This window comes from Mya arenaria, chromosome 4 (genome assembly GCF_026914265.1).
Source record: "Mya arenaria isolate MELC-2E11 chromosome 4, ASM2691426v1".
Classification (NCBI taxonomy): domain Eukaryota; kingdom Metazoa; phylum Mollusca; class Bivalvia; order Myida; family Myidae; genus Mya; species Mya arenaria.
The window spans coordinates 9155834-9179545 of NC_069125.1; the positions used below are offsets into that span (position 1 = coordinate 9155834).

At 36.4% G+C, this 23712-nt stretch overlaps 2 protein-coding genes across 2 annotated transcripts; one reads left to right on the forward strand and one right to left on the reverse strand.

Moving 5' to 3' along the window:
* LOC128230180 (uncharacterized) lies at positions 1 to 14656 on the reverse strand. The gene is made up of 3 exons (XM_052942237.1): positions 13786 to 14656; positions 335 to 390; positions 1 to 74 (listed from the first exon to the last, which is right to left on the reverse strand). The coding sequence occupies exons 1-3, from the start codon at positions 14513 to 14515 to the stop codon at positions 69 to 71; spliced, it is 792 nt and encodes a 263-aa protein (XP_052798197.1). The 5' UTR covers positions 14516 to 14656; the 3' UTR covers positions 1 to 68.
* Positions 14657 to 15800: 1144 nt separating this feature from the next.
* LOC128229605 (uncharacterized) lies at positions 15801 to 21189 on the forward strand. The gene is made up of 5 exons (XM_052941363.1): positions 15801 to 15921; positions 17796 to 17957; positions 18119 to 18241; positions 19006 to 19123; positions 20130 to 21189. The coding sequence occupies exons 1-5, from the start codon at positions 15849 to 15851 to the stop codon at positions 20371 to 20373; spliced, it is 720 nt and encodes a 239-aa protein (XP_052797323.1). The 5' UTR covers positions 15801 to 15848; the 3' UTR covers positions 20374 to 21189.
* Positions 21190 to 23712: the final 2523 nt, after the last annotated feature.

The following is a 23712-nucleotide window of genomic DNA, read 5'->3' on the forward strand; positions in this document are numbered from 1 at the left end:
CTTATATCTTTCAACAGCTTAGGTTTGTCGAATGTTAGCGCCATTTGGGCCTGACTTTTGACATATGATCAACCCTAAAATGTAAACATGTTACTAGATATGTTTAATGTGATAATTGCGCATTTTAACGTTTATAACATTAAACCAAAGTACTTTATATAAAAAATGACACACACTAGACATGTAATTCAATGCATTGTCTAACTTATTTTCACTGTAACAGGTAAATAATTACAGGCATGTTTCACGCACTTTGACATAAATGCACCAAGAATGGACCGTTGATTTATATAGCTGGTGAACTGACCGTTTAAGTACTGGTATTAATACACACCTGAACTGATATATGGATGACCCTTGAACCAGGGATGGCTAAGTCGAAACTGATGACTTGAAACATGAAAACAAATAAAACAACAAAATAAAACTGAAAAAACGTTTACTCAGATGGTGAAGTCATTATATGCAATCGAATGAATGTCTTATGAAAATAATTGAATAGAAAAACAAAAACAAAATTTAAATAAAATAAGTCTAGATAACAATTCAACGTGTATAATAAGATATTCAAGCAACATTTCATTGCATCAAGCAAAATTCTGTACATAATTGTGCGTTTGTTTAGGCACGTTTAAACTTTTTAATTTGTACGTTAATAAATTTGTACTTTTTACAATGTGTTGCATAATCACTAAGGTTCGGAATCATTTACATTTTGTGTTATATAATGAATGTAGATATCCAAATCCCTGTACCCATATATGTATTTTCACAGCTTTTCCAAACCAAGGGCCTTAAAATAGTTACAAGGGGCGTAGCCTTAATAACAAGATGGTTTCTATGGCAGCAATATCAATATACTTAACCGTTTTTAGAAGTTCTAGTGCAACCCATCAAATGTAGGATTGTGCAAAATACTTATTCGTGTAAATCAGCCAACACATTCACATGATTTTCCCTGAGTGTGCACACATCTGATCCATGTAAGTCATTTAACACATTCATGGAATCATAAAAATTCATACACAAAATGTATCCAATCAATACATCAAATCCATCTGAGTGCAGTCGTACGAAAACAAACTGTAGGACATTACAAACAGTGATGGCCCATATCAACCGCCGCATTGAAAATGCATCTAATGAAGGTCAATACTGTTTGTAATGATAGTGCAAGGCAGAGTAGGTGCTGATTGCTGGCAAACAGTGTCATCCCTGATCTGATGCCGCATTTTCATTGCGGTGGCTGGTTTGGGTCAACGCTGTTTGCGACATTGTAAATTAGGGTTTTCGTACAGCGGCGATCATTAACATGCCAAAAGCAAACACTTTGAAACTTTTGAAATCTGATATCAATGTACACGCAAACGAGCCCATGTGATAAATTCTTAAGCAGTGTACATTAAACCTTTGTTTACAGAATACATATAAGCAATATCCCGTTTTTCAAAACTGGATTAAATATGCTAACTGTTTGGACCTAGATCTGATGCTGAGTATTTAGGCATCTGTACTGGTATACAAAATGTTGGCCAATTTGACTCTGTGTTACCTCGAAATAGAGAACTACTTTCAAAACTTCGGAACAGACAAGTAAAGGACGATTTTGCCCCAGGATGAGAGTTGTTTACTTTTGTACGTGTTCTGCAACCCCGTTGAGCACTATCAAAACATTCACTGCCAATAGGTCTCAGCTATCAGCATGTGGTAACTGATCATAATACGCATGGTAGTCTTTTGGAATCACCTCTTTTTTAGGAACGTCGGTCATGTACGGGACACGTCGTCTTTATTTACCGAACAAATGTGCCAAGTAATTGAACTCTTTTAGTGCATGACGAAGTAACATCACCGAAACGACCGACTATATGTGCATTATTGCAGCATTCCATAATGATTTAATTCTTAGTGTGACCTTGAGCTTTAAAGAAGGGTTTAGGGTCATGCACACGATATGTTGCCTTTATGTATTTTCTTTTTAATCCTTTTGCAAATGACAATATTTTTCAGCCCAGACACAAACAAATATACTTTATATATTCATACATGCAGCATTTCTTAATAAAAAACCTGTGAGTGTGACCTTGATATTTTGAGGTATGAAAGTGAGTGAAAACCGGACGGACGATCGTTCGTACGGTGCGATTTAAATATGACCACCTTTTAGAGCATTAAATACCATTGCATGAACAAGGCAGGTTATCAGAAAGTCTAAGGGTAAGCATTTTAAAATGATAAACAAACTGCACAAAGTATGTCAAGTACAAGTGGCATTTTTCCATGATTAATATATTTATTTCCCTGTCGCTGTATATAGAGAGAACTCGTTGTTAAGCAACTTTTATTACGGGAACTATTGCAAGACATTTTCAAAGACAATGGCCTTGTAAATGCAAGAAGGCAAGTACGTCGACTACAATGTACGTAGTGTTACTGATTACAATTTGTGGCTATCATGATGCGTAGAATGTTTGAAAAAGTTTGTGCCGTTTAATTATGGCGACACTTGGTCATTTCGAAAAGGAATGGTACTTTTTCCAGAAAGAGAGACACACTAGTCTTTTCTGTCTTCACAGTCGGAGATACATTGTTAAAGTTTAAACAGTTTTCCCGGCAATAAAAGGACATAGAAAAACAATTATCATGTTTGAACATATTTACAAAACCGTATTTATGAGGAATAAACTAACACGAGTGTCAGAATATGTATTCACAAACATATCTCTAAGGCATATATTTCTTACCGCAAGGCAGTATATTGGTTACAGACAGAGTGTTAGGAAGTTTTATTTATACCTTTCACTAAACGTATCCAGGTCTACGAGTCAACCTGACCCTCAAGTGCATCGGTGGTGCAGTTTCTGATGAACGCATGCTCGGGGTCAGGTTTTGAATGTATTTGTTCAACCAAGTACTTCCCTGTTTTGTAGCTTTAAAACATAATATCTCTTCATATGTACATTTTATAAAATCACAATTTATAGAATATAATTTCATCAAATATTAAAAAAACGCTATTTGCAAAAGGATACGAAGTAGAGTTGAATATTTATTTAGTTTGTGCATCCCCCAGTGTACCCTCAGGCCACGATAGCAACTTGCAGTATAAAATTTGCATTTTATCAATATGATGTTCTAGCTTGAATGACACATACAAACAGACTAGCGTAAACTTATACCAAACAAGAAACTCGTAAGAGAGCACTGTAGAAGCCATTTGCTACACATCGTTCGTCAATAAGTATTGAGATTTACATTGTCAGTCAATAAAAAACCCCAGTTTGTGATGGCTAATTACACCGTAACTTGGTCAATATGTATAAAACCTCACCAAAACAAACAAAGGCAACAAGTGCATGAATTTATTTGCGCCTTAACTTTCACTTATTGGACACAATCACTTTCTAAGTTTTTACGAAATTTACTCAATATTTTTAGTCGCCAATGAATTGTGAATGTTTTATGTACTTGTGAGACTTCCTGAGTTGTACAATGGTTGTTGATGTATACTTGTCTTTGTCGCGCAGGCATAGTTTACCAATAATATAAAATACAAATGAATTATTAAACTACATAACAATTTAATTACGCTGCCACATATCATAAATGTATTTCAAAAATACATCAATGGTGAATGAAATGCCTAAAATATTAAACTTTCAACATGGCTCGTGCATTCGTCTTTCATAAGGAATTACAACTTCATGATAACTTTTCAAAGTATACAAAAACAATCGTGGTAAATATTGAATACTTTTTAAACAAAATATTAATGAAAACATTGAAAACAACATATATGTGACGACGCCTGTGAAAAGGGGTATCAAAGGTGGAATAATTACAATTTTTGTTTTTAACGGAACCTGAAACAGTACTCTTTTGGAAATTAGATCAATATATCTTAAATAGTTTTTGCAATTTTTGCTTATCAAATAACGTATTCATACATAAAATAGTGTCATTTTAGAATATAATTGCATGATGAAACTGCGTCTTCGACGTTCGCTAAGAAAAACAGTATCAAAAGGATGATTTTATCACCTCAAATAACAACTTTCACAGCAATATCATTTTACAAAATCGAATGAATTTATTTAAAAAATACAGAACTTGGTGAAAATTGATAATCTTTAGCAACGTAAATTATAAATGTTATTCAATACAAATTATTTAAACTTAAAAGTATTAATTGTTCGGTCAATACTAAAATTTCTTCAATATCTTCAAGATATTGGAAATAGTTGCAATGGTTTAATATATTATTTAAAATAAATGTTGTTTTCGCATTGTTGTAATGTTCAAGCATACAGTTAAAATTAAATATATAGCATGCTTTGTTAATTTATGTTTTAGTAGTTATATGTGTTAGGAAAAAAATGTTTGTTTTTTTATAAAAGTGTACTTTTGTTGCCATGGTTACACTATTGAAATGTAGAAATTAACTCACCAATCTCCTCATACACTCTAAACATACCTTAAAACAAAGCAGTTACAATGGCATTTTAACTCCGTCAAAAATCATAAGTGTTTTTGTTTAGATATTATCTTAAATCATGAAATTTTGTACATGATGTTGTTTGTTTCAATTTTGATTAAATGGAGCGGTTATGAATTTAGATGTATAGATTTATTGTAACCACAAAGCCGGACGCTGCATTGGAAATGAAAAAAATAACACAGTGACGTGTTGCAATCGTTAATTCTAAGATTTACGACCACACAATAGGATGTTGCGTCGCAATTGAAATGAAACAGTTTTGTGGTTGTTAATTTTAAGATTTATTTTAAACACAAAATATGACAGTGAACAATATTTTGGATTTATTTCACAATAATTGCCACGTTAACCTTTTATTATTCAAAAGCTTAGGTAGTCCTTATGTAAGCGCCGTTTGAAAGCTATTGGACATGACATTTGATATTGATAAATGATCAACCCTAAAATGTAGTCAGGTTACTAGACATTTTTAATGTGATAATTGAATATACGTGCATTTTAATGTTGATATCATGAATAACATTAAACCAAAGTAGTTTATATAGAAATGACACACCCTGGACATGTAATTTAATGCATCGTCTTATTTACTTTCACTGTGACAGGTACTTAATTACTGGCATGCTTCGCGCACTTTGAAAAAAATGTACCGAGGATTCACCGTTGATGAATACAGCTAGTGAACTGTCCGTGTAAGTATGCACCCGTGGCAATCTAAATATATAGGACAACATCTAACAAAAACAGGTAAACTGGAATGAATAAACACCAGAACTGATATATGGATGACCCTTGAACTAGGGATGGCTTAGTCAAAACTGATGACTTGAAACTTGTAAACAAATACAACAACAAAAACATGAAATATGAAACACATTTGACCAGACAGTGAAGTCATTATATGCAATCGAATAAATGTATTATGTAAATAATTGAATAGAAAAACAAAAACAAAATTTAAATGAAATAAGTCTAGATAACAATTTAACGTAAATAATAAGATAGGCATGCAACAATTGAATAGAAAAACAAAAACACAATTTAAATGAAATAAGTCTTGATAACAATTTAACGTATATAATAAGATAGGCATGCAACATATCATTGCATAAAAGCATCAAGCTGTACATAACTTTACGTTTGTTTAAAATTTGTAATTTGTACTATAATACAATTGTAATTTTACAATTTGTTGCATAATCAGTAAGGTTCGAATTCATTTACATTTTGTTTTATATAATGAATGTAGATATCCAAATTCCTATATCTAACAGATATGCAAATATGTATTATCACAACTTTTCCAACTCTGGGTCTTAGAATGGTTACAAAGGGCGTAGCCTTAGAACCAGATGGTAGTAATATCAATATACTTAACCGTTTCAAAAGTTATTACTTTCAGCTTATTACTTTCCGCTTAGTACATTCCGCTTGTTTCTTTCCGCTTGTTTCGTTCCGCTTACGAACTTTCGGCTATAGTTTATTTTGCTAGTATTGCCGAGTCACCATTTAGTTTTAGTTGTTGGTCATGATTTGAATGAAACCAAACCATATGTAACGAGTGGGATTTGTGTTTACTGTGTTGTTTGCTTAACGCATGAATAAATCCTTAAGTTCTTCAATTTATAATAAATATAAATAAACAGAAGTGTTAACTGCATCAGCTTGAACATAGAATAGTAAATTCATAACATAACTATGCACTAATATCAATACAATACCATGTAATACAATATAGTGTAAACAATACAATACAATGCAATACAATACAATACAATACAATACAATACAATACAATACAATACAATACAATACAATGCAATGCAATGCAACGCAACGAAAAGCAATACAATACAATACAATGCTATACAATATAATGCAAAACAATACAATACAATACAATACAATACAATACAATATTAGTATTGTATATACCAACGAGATTGAAAGTGTTGCACCCACTAACGGGCTTGACAGTGTTTCATCAACTAACGGGCTTGACAGTGTTGCACCTATCAACGGGCTTGACAGTGTTTCACCTATCAATGGGTTTCACAGTCTTTCACCCGCATACGTGCTTGACAGTGTTTCACCCGCATACGTGCTTGACAGTGTTTCACCCGCATACGTGCTTGACAGTGTTTCACCCGCATACGTACTTGACAGTGTTTCACCCGCATACGTACTTGACAGTGTTGCACCTATCAGTGGGGTTCACAGTGTTGCACCAATCAATGGGGTTAACAGTGTTGCACCAATCAATGGGGTTCACAGTGTTGCACCAATCAATGGGGTTCACAGTGTTGCACCAATCAATGGGGTTCACAGTGTTGCACCAATCAATGGGGTTCAGAGTGTTGCACCAATCAATGGGGTTAACAGTGTTGCACCAATCAATGGGGTTCACAGTGTTGCACCAATCAATGGGGTTCACAGTGTTGCACCAATCAATGGGGTTCACAGTGTTGCACCAATCAATGGGGTTCACAGTGTTGCACCAATCAATGGGGTCCACAGTGTTGCACCTATCAATGGGGTTCACAGTGTTGCACCTATCAATGGGATTCACAGTGTTGCACCTATCAATGGGATTCACAGTGTTGCACCTATCAATGGGGTTCACAGTGTTGCACCTATCAATGGGGTTCACAGTGTTGCACCTATCAATGGGGTTCACAGTGTTGCACCAATCAATGGGGTTCACAGTGTTGCACCTATCAATGGGGTTCACAGTGTTGCACCTATCAATGGGGTCCACAGTGTTGCACCAATCAATGGGGTTCACAGTGTTGCACCAATCAATGGGATTCACAGTGTTGCACCTATCAATGGGGTTCACAGTGTTGCACCAATCAATGGGGTTCACAGTGTTGCACCAATCAATGGGGTTCACAGTGTTGCACCAATCAAAGGGGTTCACAGTGTTGCACCAATCAATGGGGTTCACAGTGTTGCACCTATCAATGGGATTCACAGTGTTGCACCTATCAATAGGGTTCACAGTGTTGCACCAATCAATGGGGTTCACAGTGTTGCACCAATCAATGGGGTTCACAGTGTTGCACCAATCAATGGGATTCACAGTGTTGCACCTATCAATGGGGTTCACAGTGTTGCACCTATCAATGGGGTTCACAGTGTTGCACCTATCAATGGGGTCCACAGTGTTGCACCTATCAACGGGGTCCACAGTGTTGCACCTATCAATGGGGTCCACAGTGTTGCACCATTCAATGGGGTTCACAGTGTTGCACCTATCAACTAGCTTGACAGTGATGCACCTATCAACTGGCTTGTCAGTTTTTCACTTATCAACTGGCTTGACAGTGTTGCATCTATCGACTGTCTTGACAGTGTTGCACATATCAACGGGGTTGAAAGTGTTGCACCTATCAACAGTCTTGACAGTGTTGCACCTATCAACGGGGTTGAAAGTGTTGCACCTATCAATGGTGTTCACAGTGTTGCACCAATCAATGGGGTTCACAGTGTTGCACCAATCAATGGGGTTCACAGTGTTGCACCAATCAATGGGGTTAACAGTGTTGCACCAATCAATGGGGTTCACAGTGTTGCACCAATCAATGGGGTTCACAGTGTTGCACCAATAAATGGGGTTCACAGTGTTGCACCAATCAATGGGGTTAACAGTGTTGCACCAATCAATGGGGTCCACAGTGTTGCACCTATCAATGGGGTTCACAGTGTTGCACCTATCAATGGGGTTCACAGTGTTGCACCTATCAATGGGATTCACAGTGTTGCACCTATCAATGGGATTCACAGTGTTGCACCTATCAATGGGATTCACAGTGTTGCACCTATCAATGGGGTTCACAGTGTTGCACCTATCAATGGGGTTCACAGTGTTGCACCAATCAATGGGGTTCACAGTGTTGCACCTATCAATGGGGTTCACAGTGTTGCACCAATCAATGGGGTTCACAGTGTTGCACCAATCAATGGGGTTCACAGTGTTGCACCAATCAATGGGATTCACAGTGTTGCACCTATCAATGGGGTTCACAGTGTTGCACCAATCAATGGGGTTCACAGTGTTGCACCAATCAATGGGGTTCACAGTGTTGCACCAATCAAAGGGGTTCACAGTGTTGCACCAATCAATGGGGTTCACAGTGTTGCACCTATCAATGGGATTCACAGTGTTGCACCTATCAATAGGGTTCACAGTGTTGCACCAATCAATGGGGTTCACAGTGTTGCACCAATCAATGGGGTTCACAGTGTTGCACCAATCAATGGGATTCACAGTGTTGCACCTATCAATGGGGTTCACAGTGTTGCACATATCAATGGGGTTCACAGTGTTGCACCTATCAATGGGGTCCACAGTGTTGCACCTATCAACGGGGTCCACAGTGTTGCACCTATCAATGGGGTCCACAGTGTTGCACCATTCAATGGGGTTCACAGTGTTGCACCTATCAACTAGCTTGACAGTGATGCACCTATCAACTGGCTTGTCAGTTTTTCACCTATCAACTGGCTTGACAGTGTTGCATCTATCGACTGTCTTGACAGTGTTGCACATATCAACGGGGTTGAAAGTGTTGCACCTATCAACAGTCTTGACAGTGTTGCACATATCAACGGGGTTGAAAGTGTTGCACCTATCAATGGGGTTCACAGTGTTGCACCAATCAATGGGGTTCACAGTGTTGCACCAATCAATGGGGTTCACAGTGTTGCACCAATCAATGGGGTTCACAGTGTTGCACCTATCAATGGGATTCACAGTGTTGCACCTATCGATGGGGTTCACAGTGTTGCACCAATCAATGGGGTTCACAGTGTTGCACCAATCAATGGGGTTCACAGTGTTGCACCAATCAATGGGATTCACAGTGTTGCACCTATCAATGGGGTTCACAGTGTTCCACCTATCAATGGGGTTCACAGTGTTGCACCTATCAATGGGGTTCACAGTGTTGCACCTATCAATGGGGTCCACAGTGTTGCACCTATCAATGGGGTCCACAGTGTTGCACCATTCAATGGGGTTCACAGTGTTGCACCTATCAACTAGCTTGACAGTGATGCACCTATCAACTGGCTTGTCAGTTTTTCACCTATCAACTGGCTTGACAGTGTTGCATCTATCGACTGTCTTGACAGTGTTGCACATATCAACGGGGTTGAAAGTGTTGCACCTATCAACAGTCTTGACAGTGTTGCACCTATCAACGGGGTTGAAAGTGTTGAACCTATCAAATGGCTTGGCAGTGTTGCACCTATCAACGGGGTTGACAGTATTGCACCTATCAACTGGCTTGGCAGTGTTGCACCTATCAACGGGGTGGACAGTGTTGCACATATCAACTTGCTTGGCAGTGTTGCACCTATCAACGGGGTTGACAATGTTGCACCTATCAACTGGCTTGGCAGTGTTGCAACTATCAAATGGGGTTGACAATATTGCACCTATCAACTGGCTTGGCAGTGTTGCACCTATCAATGGGGTTGACAGTGTTGCACCTATCAATGGGGTTCACAGTGTTGCACCTATCAATGGGATTCACAGTGTTGCACCTATCAATGGGATTCACAGTGTTGCACCTATCAATGGGGTTCACAGTGTTGCACCAATCAATGGGGTTGACAGTGTTGCACCAATCAATGGGGTTCACAGTGTTGCACCTATCAATGGGTTTCACAGTGTTGCACCTATCAATGGGGTCCACAGTGTTGCACCTATCAATGGGGTCCACAGTGTTGCACCAATCAATGGGGTTCACAGTGTTGCACCTATCAATTGGGTTCACAGTGTTGCACCTATCAATGGGGTTCACAGTGTTGCACCTATCAATGGGGTCCACAGTGTTGCACCTATCAATGGGGTCCACAGTGTTGCCCCTATCAATGGGGTTCACAGTGTTGCACCTATCAATGGGGTCCACAGTGTTGCACCATTCAATGGGGTTCACAGTGTTGCACCTATCAATGGGGTTCACCGTGTTGCACCTATCAATGGGGTTCACAGTGTTGCACCAATCAATGGGGTTAACAGTGTTGCACCAATCAATGGGGTTCACAGTGTTGCACCTATCAATGGGGTTCACAGTGTTGCACCATTCAATGGGGTCCACAGTGTTGCACCTATCAATGGGGTTCACTTTGTTGCACCAATCAATGGGGTTCACAGTGTTGCACCTATCAATGGGGTTCACAGTGTTGCACCAATCAATGGGGTTAACAGTGTTGCACCAATCAATGGGGTTCACAGTGTTGCACCAATCAATGGGGTTCACAGTGTTGCACCAATCAATGGGGTTAACAGTGTTGCACCTATCAATGCGGTTCACAGTGTTGCACCAATCAATGGGGTTTACAGTGTTGCACCTATCAATGGGGTTCACAGTGTTGCACCAATCAATGGGGTCACAGTGTTGCACCTATCAATGGGGTTCACAGTGTTGCACATATCAATGGGGTTCACAGTGTTGCACCAATCAATGGGGTTCACAGTGTTGCACCAATCAATTGGGTTCACAGTGTTGCACCTATCAATGGGGTTCACATTGTTGCACCAATCAATGGAGTTTACAGTGTTGCACCTATCAATGGGGTTCACAGTGTTGCACCAATCAATGGGGTTCACAGTGTTACACCTATCAATGGGGTTCACAGTGTTGCACCTATCAATGGGGTTCACAGTGTTGCACATATTAATGGGGTTCACAGTGTTGCACCAATCAATGGGTTCACAGTGTTGCACCTATCAATGGGGTCCACAGTGTTGCACCTATCAATGGGGTCCACAGTGTTGCACCATTCAATGGGGTCCACAATGTTGCACCTATCAACTAGCTTGACAGTGATGCACCTATCAACTGGCTTGTTAGTTTTGCACCTATCAACTGGCTTGACAGTGTTGCATCTATCGACTGTCTTGACAGTGTTGCACATATCAACGGGGTTGAAAGTGTTGCACCTATCAACAGTCTTGACAGTGTTGCACCTATCAACGGGGTTGAAAGTGTTGCACCTATCAAATGGCTTGGCAGTGTTGCACCTATCAACGGGGTTGACAGTATTGCACCTATCAACTGGCTTGGCAGTGTTGCACCTATCAACGGGGTGGACAGTGTTGCACATATCAACTTGCTTGGCAGTGTTGCACCTATCAACGGGGTTGACAATGTTGCACCTATCAACTGGCTTGGCAGTGTTGCACCTATCAAATGGGGTTGACAGTATTGCACCTATCAACTGGCTTGGCAGTGTTGCACCTATCAATGGGGTTGACAGTGTTGCACATATCAACGGGGTTGACATTGTTGCACCTATCAACGGGCTTGATAGTGTTATACATGCAACTGTTCTCAATTTTCAGTTGCCACAAATCGCGACTGCAAATTTTATACTGCGTATCTATTTTGGCCTCCCGAAGAATCACTTATCAATGATACAATGACATGTATATAAAATAAACCCTGTTTAAGGGTACAAGGCAAGGGCAAAAAAGACAATTAACTGTATACATACACATATTGACATCACATGCAAAAATACATACACCACAAACAAAACATACCCTCATCAAAATTGATTAATCGTAAAAATATGGTTTGAATAATCTGGCATTTGAACGGTGAAATCCATGTTCATAAGTTCTGAACTCTTGATAAGCCTCTGTAAAGTATCCTACAAAAACAATATAGCCAAACCAAACCATCTGGCACGGAGCACTTTGACAACGTCATGGTGTCGTGAAGAAAATGCTTTATTTGAAAGAACTGCCTTTTATTTTTGCCAAACAGTATTTTACTGTTGTTGTTGTTGCCTCAGTCTTTAATAATCTGAACATCTAAAATATCGTTCATAGTCATACAGACAAAACGTTTAGATGTTTTCTTATGTTTTGTCATCACTATCTATGCACGTTAAATTATGCGTTCGTATTGTTGTTAAACAACATCTCATATGCATTTAAAACGGTTTCAAGGTCAGTGATATTTTGTTTAAGTCTAATAGATGTTACTGAGAAAACGTATGCATGTTCGTAAAACATGTAAAAGCATTCGAATTGTGTACAATGTTTCAAGAGGTATTCAGTTTTAATATAATTTTTAGATAAAGTAATATTAAACATTAAATGTGTGACATACATTGAAATGTATTGTTCAACTTCTAAAACACGGTAGAAACGCTGAAGTACGACGAAACAAGGTTTTTAATATGGGCAATCCAAAATCATAGCCATTAAATTCCTATATCAGTTAGGAAAAGGCTATTTTTCTATTTTTAGTAACAATGAATTTAACCTCAACCCGTCCCTTCAAAAGCAATCACAAGCTAGCTCTTCACACAAGCTATCTACATGGCAATTTTTTACTACTATCCATCGACGCTAGCTTAAATTATTGGGCGAAATTCAATCCGCCATTTTCCTATGTTTAGTAGCAATGACCTTGACTTTGACTCCATCCCCTTAAAACTAACCCTTCGCTAGCTTTTCACATTATTTATTATCCTCAGACAATATTGTATTATTTTTGAACTATCTTATATTCTACAAAATTAATATGTATTTAATGTTGTTAAATAATTTGTTTGGACAATGTTTTTTTTAAACAAGGAATTTATGGTACTCCAAAATGTTGATGAACTTGAACATTGTATTAAAAATGTTCATAATTTTCTATTTCATGGCAGTATATGCAAAAAGAACAGTCTCTGCATTTTCAGGTGAAAAGAGTCAGGTTCTTTGCTACAAGATTGTGTACAGCCTTATAAAAGAATGCCGAATTTGTCATTTCGATTAGCATTTTACAGTCGAACCGTTATTAAGTGGCCACCTTTTGGAAAAAGGTCAACGTGGGTGCTTGAGACAAGCGGCCACTTAATCCGGGTGGAAATTTCCGCCAATTCAGCCATTTTTATACAGAGGTCGATTATACATTTAAACAACCAACCATTACCACCATCATTATCATCATGATCATAAAAAGAGTTTAAATGAAATGGAGCAAAATTCTCGTTGGTAAATACAATACTATTAAAATAAAATAGAATGCAGAAAATAAAATCAGTCTACGAATATATACACAACTACAAAACCAGATTCTCTTAGTAATGTTTTATTAACATTTGCTTTTACACCAGTCTTTAATTTTAAGTGCATGAACAAGCCCTGCCAAGCATGTCACTTTGTAAGCATTGTAGAGCAAATGTGTTAATAATGTCCATACGATCACTCACTTCACTTAGTGAAACCACTTTTTCTGACCTTATAAACTCATCATCTTGAAAGGTGTTTTGCTTACCCATAATACTGGCAAATCTGACAATAATAGTGGATGCACCTTCTGACCCACCTCTGGGCAGTCGCTGCGCACTCTTTATGCAAATGATATCGACGTTGTGCATTAAAAGGGTGTCACTCAGAAAATGCTTGACTTTATTTTGAGTCACACTTGACGATTCGTATATCTCGCCCTGACATCCATCAATCAGTAAATTGTTTCTGCGTGACTGACCATCCATTCCGTCACCAATTAATTCAGGCTTCCCTAGTTTAGTTTGCAGCTGAACATTTTTATCCTTCAATAGATCCTTCTCTGCTTTTATGAACATGCAAACCGAAAATACTTCATTAATTTTAAAGTTCACTGAATTGAGAGAAATGTTTCTATCGTCCATACCTTTGTTAAAGTCAGATTTCAGTGACATCATTAACCCAAAAATATTCTTATCGCCGCCATTGGCAGCATGGCCACTGGTCGATACACCGATAACCCCACTTTCATGTGTCGATAACCGAGCTTCGGCGGTTTCTCGTTGAGCTACGAGAGCCCATCCATAGGGACGACGACGACAAGCCGCTAGGAGAGCCTCTACCCGGCCCGGGATTTGTTTCTGTAGTTCCACATGTGACCACCAGCATGGACTAAACAATCGCGGCCTCAAACACAGAGAGACACAACGCTTCTGCGCTATAAATCCATGCATACACGACTTGGTATGCAATGTCATCCTAAAAATCCCAATATGCATCCTATACAGGGATTAATCCTCTCCCATTTGGAAAAAAAGTGAAATTGTCAGAGCAAATAAACACGTGTAACCACGGGACGAAACTCTTTTTCCTATAAATATCAAAGGATAAACAATTCGGTTTAAAAAGATAAACAAGGATTTTAGGATATACAGTATTGATATGGGCATTGCGTTAAAGTATCGTTTTGTAGATATCTATCAAAAGGTAAACTGTTCGGTTTAACAATATGGTAGACGCAACAAATCATGTATGATCTGTTTGTACAAAAAAGTGTGTTATCTACGCATTACAATACGTATTATAAAACTAATGTACTTTGCATGCAGTGGTAAAATATTTTAAATACCGTTAAATGTAATGTCAATTAGAACAGTTGAATAAGCTGGATTCAATATAATACTTGACATCTGAGTAAACAATCTGTATACGTATATTGGACAAAAGGAAAAACAAACAAATTTATTTTGTTTTTTGAAATAAAACTTTGATCAAATTTATTAAAAAGGACATGCTCCTATAGTGCAATATACTAATTGTGTGCAATATTTTACTTTATCTGAATTTATCAATCTAACTAATGCATAATACATCTATATAAAATAATCACAAACTTTGTGCAGTATTTTACATGGCTATATAAAACGTGCGCGCACACTTCAATAAATTTACACAGTTTATTGTTTGTTATTAAAGTCTTAAAGCTGCACTCTTACAGATTGAATGCTTTGCCATCTGCCATTAACTTCACCTTGTCATCTTAATTAACTCAATATATATATGTCACTTGTTGCGAATTCTCTATTAACCTTTTAAGTGTGAAGATTCAATCTTTGGTGCAATGTCTTTGAACATTTCTGTATGACTTTTTCATTCGTGTTTCTCAGGTTTTCTTTACCCAATAACCGCTCATATTCCATAAGAAATACGAGTCTTGTTTGTTTTGGTCAACAGTTACCGAAAATTGACCACTGTTATTTTTGATTTTGTTTCAGTGATAAATGAAAGCGTTTAAACAACAGTACCTTTTAATTCCTAAATACATATTGTCCTCTTTAAAAAATCTTTTGGCTATTGATAGCTTGTTAATATGAGGAAATAAGCATAATTATATCCTTACGAAGAAACACAACCATGGTACATGCCGCTAACGTCACGTAATCAACAATTTTTTTCATTCATTTTGTTTCTATTGCAATAGGAAGTTTTATGTTTGAGGTTTGCCTAGACAAGCGTTGGTGGTCAAGTGATAGAAAGGAACATGAGAATAAGACGTAGTAAAATTTCGTATAAAATGAGTATGCTAAGGCCGCATTTACACTACAACTCAAAATGCGATATACACTGAGTGTTTGCTTCTTGATACTTGCTCTGATTGGAAGTACGTGGGTTCGGCGTGTCGAAGGTAGGTTATATTATGTACATTTATAAACAAATATAGAAAGATAAAGTCAGATTGTTAATGGGAGGTTATTAAAAGAAAACTATTAAAGTTATCTCTCTGCGAAATAAAAATAAATGCGATTTTGGTGTCGCCTTGAAAGGTGACATAAAGGTATCATTTTATAAGGTATAACATTATTCAAGTTCGGTTCTTTGGATATTCGCATCAGGTATTAAGACCAATTACATTAGTAAATTATAGTCGGTGGTGTACGTACTCGTCTTCCTCGGGGAATGTTGCCATAATCACCTTTACTTTCCTTGATGATCTCACGGATGGAAAAGATAATCATCATTGCGGGAAGGAATTTCCATAGGAAAATGTTACTATATATAGTAACATGTTTATTATAACGTTGTGACAACAATCACACGGATGGAAACGATAATCATTATTGCGGGAACGAATTTCTATAGGAAAATGTTACTATGCCTTGGTAATGGAGTAAACCTCCACATAAGTAACATTGGGAAAAGTAATGGCATATCATTGCTACATCTTTGTCACAGCGCTGTTACAACGGCATGAGTTAATAGCGGAAGATGGAAACATGTTGATGATCCAACACATGTATAATACAATATGATTGTAATAATATGACTTTATACTACTGAATTGTATAATTATAATATCTTCAACATTGACGTTCTATATAGGCAATGGAATCATTTCATATTATTGTTTCCATAAAAAGTGCAAAATAAAAGCAAAATCGAAATTAATTTAGTGAAATGGGAGATTTTTAGCCTAAAATATTGACTGATTTTTATCACTGAACAACATCAGCAATATTTAATTTGAAACTGTTTGTATTAACTTGTTTAGGAATTCTAAAAAGATATTAAAAAGAGGCAGGAATAAGGCAAATGTTAAGTTATTTGTTTTCATTGGAGTAAAGAAAAATGAAAAATATGAATTTCGTTACTAACGTTCTAAATTAAGCCCTTTGTTTTGGTCGAGTTGACACTTGCAATATGTTTAGAAGAATGCACTTGAACGCCCTTGGTGGCATAAACATAACAGTAACTTTCGTAACGTGCATGAATCAATGTTCTGTGTATATCAAAACGTCCAGGACAATGTTATTACAACGTCATGACAACGTTATTTTCATGAAAGGAAACCATGGAAATAAACAAAGTTTGTCAAAGTTTTAAACACAAATGTTGTACAATGTTAATTTAACGTTGTCCCATTACAGAAAAAAGTACAATATCTTTTTAACAATTGTATATTATTATTAGATGTTTGCCTTTAATTTAATATTGCATAGTTCATACTGAATGATAATTAATGTAAAATAGCTACACAATGAATTTTGTCACCACGTTGTGACAGTGTTATACAATATCTTATCATGTTGCAATATTCACAAAGTGTTATACTAAGTTATATGTTTGCTGGGAATGAACTAGTCGTCACGATGCATATACATACTTTCAACATAGAACAAACGCCATTATATGAGGATAGAGTTGTTTGAATAGTCCAAAACATGAGGTACACTGACGTACAATGATATATGTACAAAATGGTTCTCTCTTATAAATGTTGAAGGAATCTTTATCATTGAACATAAGAACTATACGCACAATACTATTGAGCGGTCACTTGTAAATCGTCGGTGTAAATGAAATCAAACACACAAAAGAGTAACCGATTTTGACCGTGAATTAAGTTTTTCACTTATTTCAAGTCAATTGGTGGTTTTCGTTGTCCTCATCAGCAACAAATATTCATTTGATGCAAACGAGGCATGTCGCCATACCAGTGCATAGTGATATGTTACAAAAAACTGTTAAACTACGGCTACTTTAACACGTTAACTGCTCCAGGAATACCAGTCTCGTGGCCTTATGGCACGTACGGACTTATCAAAACTCGTTCGGGTTGTCCTGGCGACCAAATCAACTGGCAGTCGGGCTGGAGATATCAGGACACAGAGAATCGGCGTAATAGGAACGAATTCAGTAACAATATCGCTAATTACCTGGCAGGTAAGGCATTATGTTTGTATTTACAATAACAGTTGTAATACAGTAGTTTTGTTTGGTAATAAATTGATGTTGCATGCGTACATTTATTCAAACAATCTTTAGTATGATACACTTGATAAACTTAAGCTTAAATTATTGTCATGAATAAGCATACCTTTCAGGTGATTTTGGATCCGACATCAAAACAGAATTTTGCATCAAAACTCGCAGTAGTACGCCAGATAACGGGAGTAGGTGGCCAGCGGGCTCATACTGTATTCTGAAATACAAAATATGCCCGTATGGTAAGTAGTCAAATTTAGTATATTTCAATTAACCTGAATTAAATTGTTTTGCAGTAGTATGAATCAAATTGCATTTTGTTTTCGAATTTAGTTGTCGGAATGAACAACAGGGATTGAAACCGTGTTTTTTAAAAAAAACATACTTGTTCTAAAAAAGGATGTAAAAGCACAATTTGGTAATTATCTTTACGGAATGGTCATACGATGATAAACAATCCATTGTTCACTATCTAAAAGCAACTAAAATTTTAACAATATTTTAAAAAGTCGTTTTTTCTACGGTCTAAATTAAAGGAAATGATTGGCTACAAAACATGTATTTTAATTACTTTAATTAACAGTAACTGTTATTTTCGTAACCTTTCTCTGAAATCAGTCCTTCGTTAGTGAAAGTTACGTTTGATTATAGTTAGCTTAAAATTGTAATAACCTAACAATATCGACATTATCGTTTAATTAATCATAGGCCGTCATATAACTAGCATTTCGTACAAGATCAAGTTTTCTAATATAAGTAGTGTTTAGTTTTGATTGTAATGCGATGTTCATGCGGTTATGAAACACCCTTTTCACATCAATTTCCCAATTTGCAAAAATAATCAAGGTTTATAAGTTATGAGAAGGGGGGGGGGGCAATTACTAGTACTGCATTTCCCTTTATGTTCCCAACAAACCATGCTGCAGAGGCAATAAAACAAAGTTTTGTTAGTAAGTCTTTTTCTGACGAGATATTAACTGAATAAATGTCACTTTTTGAAACTAAGGTTTCCATGAGGGGCACATTATCTGGGACGATGAGGATAGAAACAATAAAAACGACAAATGGGGCGTCATGCCAGATGGGGACTTTAACAGAAACACTCGCATAAACTACTGCTGCAGGTACGTGGTTCACGTATTGCACATCGCAACAAATGTTAAGAGGAGTTAGTTTGTCATCTAACGAGCTCTTTTATGTTTGTATAACGCTGCAGGATGGAATCAGAGACACGCACACGGGTACAAATTTCACTCAACACACATCATAACAATGACTATTTTCCGGCTTCAAACCTATGAAACAAAATATAGACGTAGTATTTGTGCTTACTTGATTTCACTCAATATATATTGCATTTCCAATAATCAACCTTTAGTCCATGCTATGTGGCTTTGGTTATGAATCACGTGATAAACTCACTGTTGGCAGCAATATAATTTCACTGTTTTTAATGTTTGGACAATTACATTTTAAACATACAACATACAAAGTGCTGAGCATAAAACACAAATGACGCCATTTCTTCTTATACGTGAGGTTCTCAGGCCGTTGTTCAAATGAGGCTATATCCCTGTTTTACCAATTTGAAGCAGTTTATGAAACAATTAGTGTTAGATAAATTTAAAATAGTAATAATTAGAAATGAGAGAGAACCAGAAGTTATATTTCACGGAATGAAACATTGTCTTCTATGCAGTGTATAAATGCAACAACAACAGGTCACTGACTAAATTACCGATGATGGTTGTTGATAAAGAGAAATCGCCGCGGGCGGCCGTCCTGGAAACAACGTCGTGATCTACATATCGAAACTCAAATTAACGAGCACAAAGTAGACTAACAATAGCTTTGCCAAACGTATTTCAATTTTATTGTATATTCAATTGTGAGGTTTCACTAAAGCCTTCGGGGAGGTCTAGTGGAACAGACCGGCATTTCAGCGAACCGGTTTTGATCCTCAGCTTCGGGGGCTAATGTTTCACTGCAAATGTTCCTTAGTCGTGTCTCTTTTTCATAAATCTACACTTTAATGTGTGTTAAAGAGAATTATGAAAATGAGTCGGGTATGTTGATATTGTTCGAACTTAGCTCTCCTTTTATATAGTTGTTTTTATCATATATTAACAGAAAAGACGGGCTGTATAGCCACGCCATAACGCTACCTAAAGACCGTCCGTTCGTCCTGTTGCGCTTCGGGGGCACGTGCCAGTCGGTGCAAGGAATGGACGCGCGTGATTTACACATTCGTTGGGATAACGAAGACAAGAGAAACAAAGACAGTGCCGAAGGAATGTATCCAGACGATACAGCCGATCATAAAAATCACAAGTTGCATTTCTGTTACTACCAGCAGTGGGTCACGGGTTTATAATGGGATATTTGTTTGATATAGTTGCCCTTTGACCCGCAGGATATGTTTTGCCAGACCGAAACCTGATTGGGAGTCTGCATGTTTCCTCCTAACGTTTTATTAAATAATAAAAAAAATACCCCTAAACCTTATGAATTCATTGTTATGAAGGCGTAAAAATTTGTTAAATTAATATTTACATGAACGTTACCCAAACATATATCGACTTTAAGTAACCTGTCAATTTTCGCGGATTTGTTTTTATCACAGACTGACAGTGAAATGCTGTGCCCTGTGCTTTTTCACATAAATATTAACTCGGATATGTTGCCTAGTACCAAAATATCCACTTAGACAATATGCAAGTCTGTCAGACAGACAAATATGTTTTTACTTGTATGTTATTAAGATATAATATAATCTGTATATAAACAAAATTAATGACAGACAAAAACGACGATGACTTTAACAAGATCACAGATCGTTCAATTGATATGACGCTTAAATCGGATTACATTTACCCTCAATAATTACCTTCTTTATAAGACTGAACCAGTATTTACTTTATAAAGGAATACATTAATCTTTGAAACTGATGATAAATGAAAAAAATGTAAAGTGAATTGAAATATAATGAAGAACAATGCTTACAAAAGTATAAACTTTACAGAATATTTACAATTGTATTTTTCTTAGTCTCTCTTCATTTCTCCTATTTTGTTTAATAACAGATATTTTGAATCCAAGTCCACGGGAATTTGTTTCTCGGTGATTAATTATATGTCTAGCAAATCCCTCCATTTGTTTTGAATACTTATAGCAAGTTTGTTTATGTGATTTGTTATAGTAATATTTTTACTATAAAATACCATACTTTACATATAGTAAAATAAATGATGACAATATAAATATTGGAAAAGAAATCATTTTGTTTATATATACATATATATAAACATGCAATTTATATATACAGATCGATCATTGCATTTCGGTTTAATCAAAACGTTTCATTGACAGTAATGAACACAGCAACACTTTCACACGCCCTCAACAGGTGTCATGGTGCGTCCTTTCAGTTTGGACGAAGTATTGCGCAACTTTTGTAGCCGCAATGAATGAAACATAGTTTTAGTAGAAACACGGAAAATAACACGAGTTTTAACATTCATACGCAGGCGAGAAAGAAAATATTTTTGAGAGAAATTGATATCAATAGAAAGTATGTTAAGGAAACATAAATTGATAAATTTTGATTAAAAACAAGTATATTTATAAAAACGGGCCCTTGAACGAATAATTATAATGAATCCCTGTGTCTTGTCGAAGCCGAGGCTGTGGGCGTTGTTAGGGGACAAGGGGCTTAGAACTCTCATTTGACCATTGTTCAAAGTTTGTTAACAGTCAGAAATATTTTCACTTACTTAATACATGAAATTTTAGCTATAATATACATGTGGAATGGAAGTAAAACTGGCGTTTATAAAACTTAATTAAGGGATACATATCATAAAAAGGAAATTTCTTAAAGACAAACGAGGCATTTTCAATATCAAATATCATAAAAAGTATGTTTAAAACCTTTTCTCAGTCGTTTTTCACATAAGTATGGAAATGAGAATTCTGCGTTTAGGCCACATGGAAAATTCTTCGATAAAAACGTTATACAATTAACTATCAGACAATGTTAGGGCCTCGATAGTGACAGCAGCAATCTTGCTCTTTAAAAGTTCCGCTAATTTAAAGTATTCTGGTGCCTTTTTCGTCGTTATTTGTAAAGCCTGTGGTGAAAAGCGGAAATATAAACAAATAAAAAGATAAAAGTTTTAATATACAAGACAAAATCATTTATAGTTTAGGCCGTGTATATGATAACAAAAATATTAGATAAATGAGTTATTTTCCGACGAACATACATACAGGTTGCATATTGGAAAAGCCTTTTCTATTTATAATCATGCAGTCAATTACATAAAAAAGCAACATGTATTAGAGCACTGAGATATCAACTAGATTTTTCCCGGCTATTCGGCCAGTCTACACGTGCACAGTTCCGTTAGTTGACATTCAATAGTAAAATGGTTAGTTTTGTTTTCAAAGGTTCAAATTAAGGATGAAAATAGTATTGTTACAGCAGCAAAGTTGAAAATATCATTATTTACTTGGGCATAGTTCAGTAATGAGTAATTGAAAACAGTGTTTTTTTTCACTTAAGCTTGCTAGAAAAAATAGCTTTGAAACGTATGATTACTAGGATATAGGATAGCACTATATTTTGCTGACATCATCATACAAAGTTGCATACAAAGACATGGTTGCTTCTATGATTGGATCAACCCCTTCCTACAGTTAACCACCAAAATGTCTGCCCGGTCATCGTCTTGACAATATTATCATCTTCCAGTCATCTTCCAGTGTACAATGATCAATACATTAGAAACAATCAAAACTACACATCAGTCTTTGTTATTTAATTTTAATAATTAATATTCATATTCAAAATGCCCTCTGAAATATTTTCTGGTATTTGAAAACCACATCTTGTCCAGTGTGTGTAAGCCATCCCTCGAAAAATAAAATTTCATTTTCGTTAAGACAAAGGATAAAAGATACTCAGTGAAACACCCCAATTGAACAACACATTGAACATTTACAAGAGGGATCTGCCAAGTTGTGGAAATTCTAAGTGGTTTTGATAACACCCTTTTTTCTGATTTATTAATCAGGCATACCTTATCTCGGCCTCCGGAAGATCGACTAAAATTGAACGGAACCCGCCTTACTTAAGGGGGACAAAGAATGTTGCAATATACGTTTTATCCAGCTTTCCAAGGTTGGGTTTGGTGTGTCTTTCTCATGTAGCGTTAAATGATGCCAAATATGACCCCATAAGAACAAAAACGACACCTTTCAGAATAGCCTTTTGAGATACCATTCGAAAATGTGTACCTGTAATGTTCCCCTGTCCGCCATCATTATTTCCTTCCACCCACAAGGCAGCGCATGGATCTATTAAAATCGTTGTTAATGTGGACATTATTTGAACTACGTGTCAGATAATGTGACTTTGATGATAAAATTCTTGTTCACAAATAACCCACCCACCGGGAACACCTTGTTACATTTTCGGATAAAACTGCAATTTAGTTTGGACATATGATTTCTTTTACAAAATTTATGTTACAAGCTACAAGAATATTGAGAAAAAACAGAAAACAATTTATTAATTTATAAATATAACTGTACACGTAACATTTTCTTGCCAGTGAGCATTCTATTTATAGAGATATACATTCATATCCTGGCCCTGCCTTTTAAGGTTTTTAAAAGGAATACAAAGATTTCAACAAGCGTTGCCTTTAT

Bases quoted from the DNA above. Each gene is read 5' to 3' on its own strand.
- LOC128230180 (XM_052942237.1), bottom strand. From the start codon at position 14,515: ATGCATATTGGGATTTTTAGGATGACATTGCATACCAAGTCGTGTATG. The intron at 391-13,785 runs GTAAGCAAAACA...TCATGTTTCAAG, and splicing joins CAGATTTGCCAGTATTATGG to TCATCAGTTTCGACTTAGCC.
- LOC128229605 (XM_052941363.1), top strand. From the start codon at position 15,849: ATGCGATATACACTGAGTGTTTGCTTCTTGATACTTGCTCTGATTGGA. The intron at 15,922-17,795 runs GTAGGTTATATT...TAACTGCTCCAG, and splicing joins GTGGGTTCGGCGTGTCGAAG to GAATACCAGTCTCGTGGCCT. The intron at 18,242-19,005 runs GTAAGTAGTCAA...TTTGAAACTAAG, and splicing joins ATACAAAATATGCCCGTATG to GTTTCCATGAGGGGCACATT.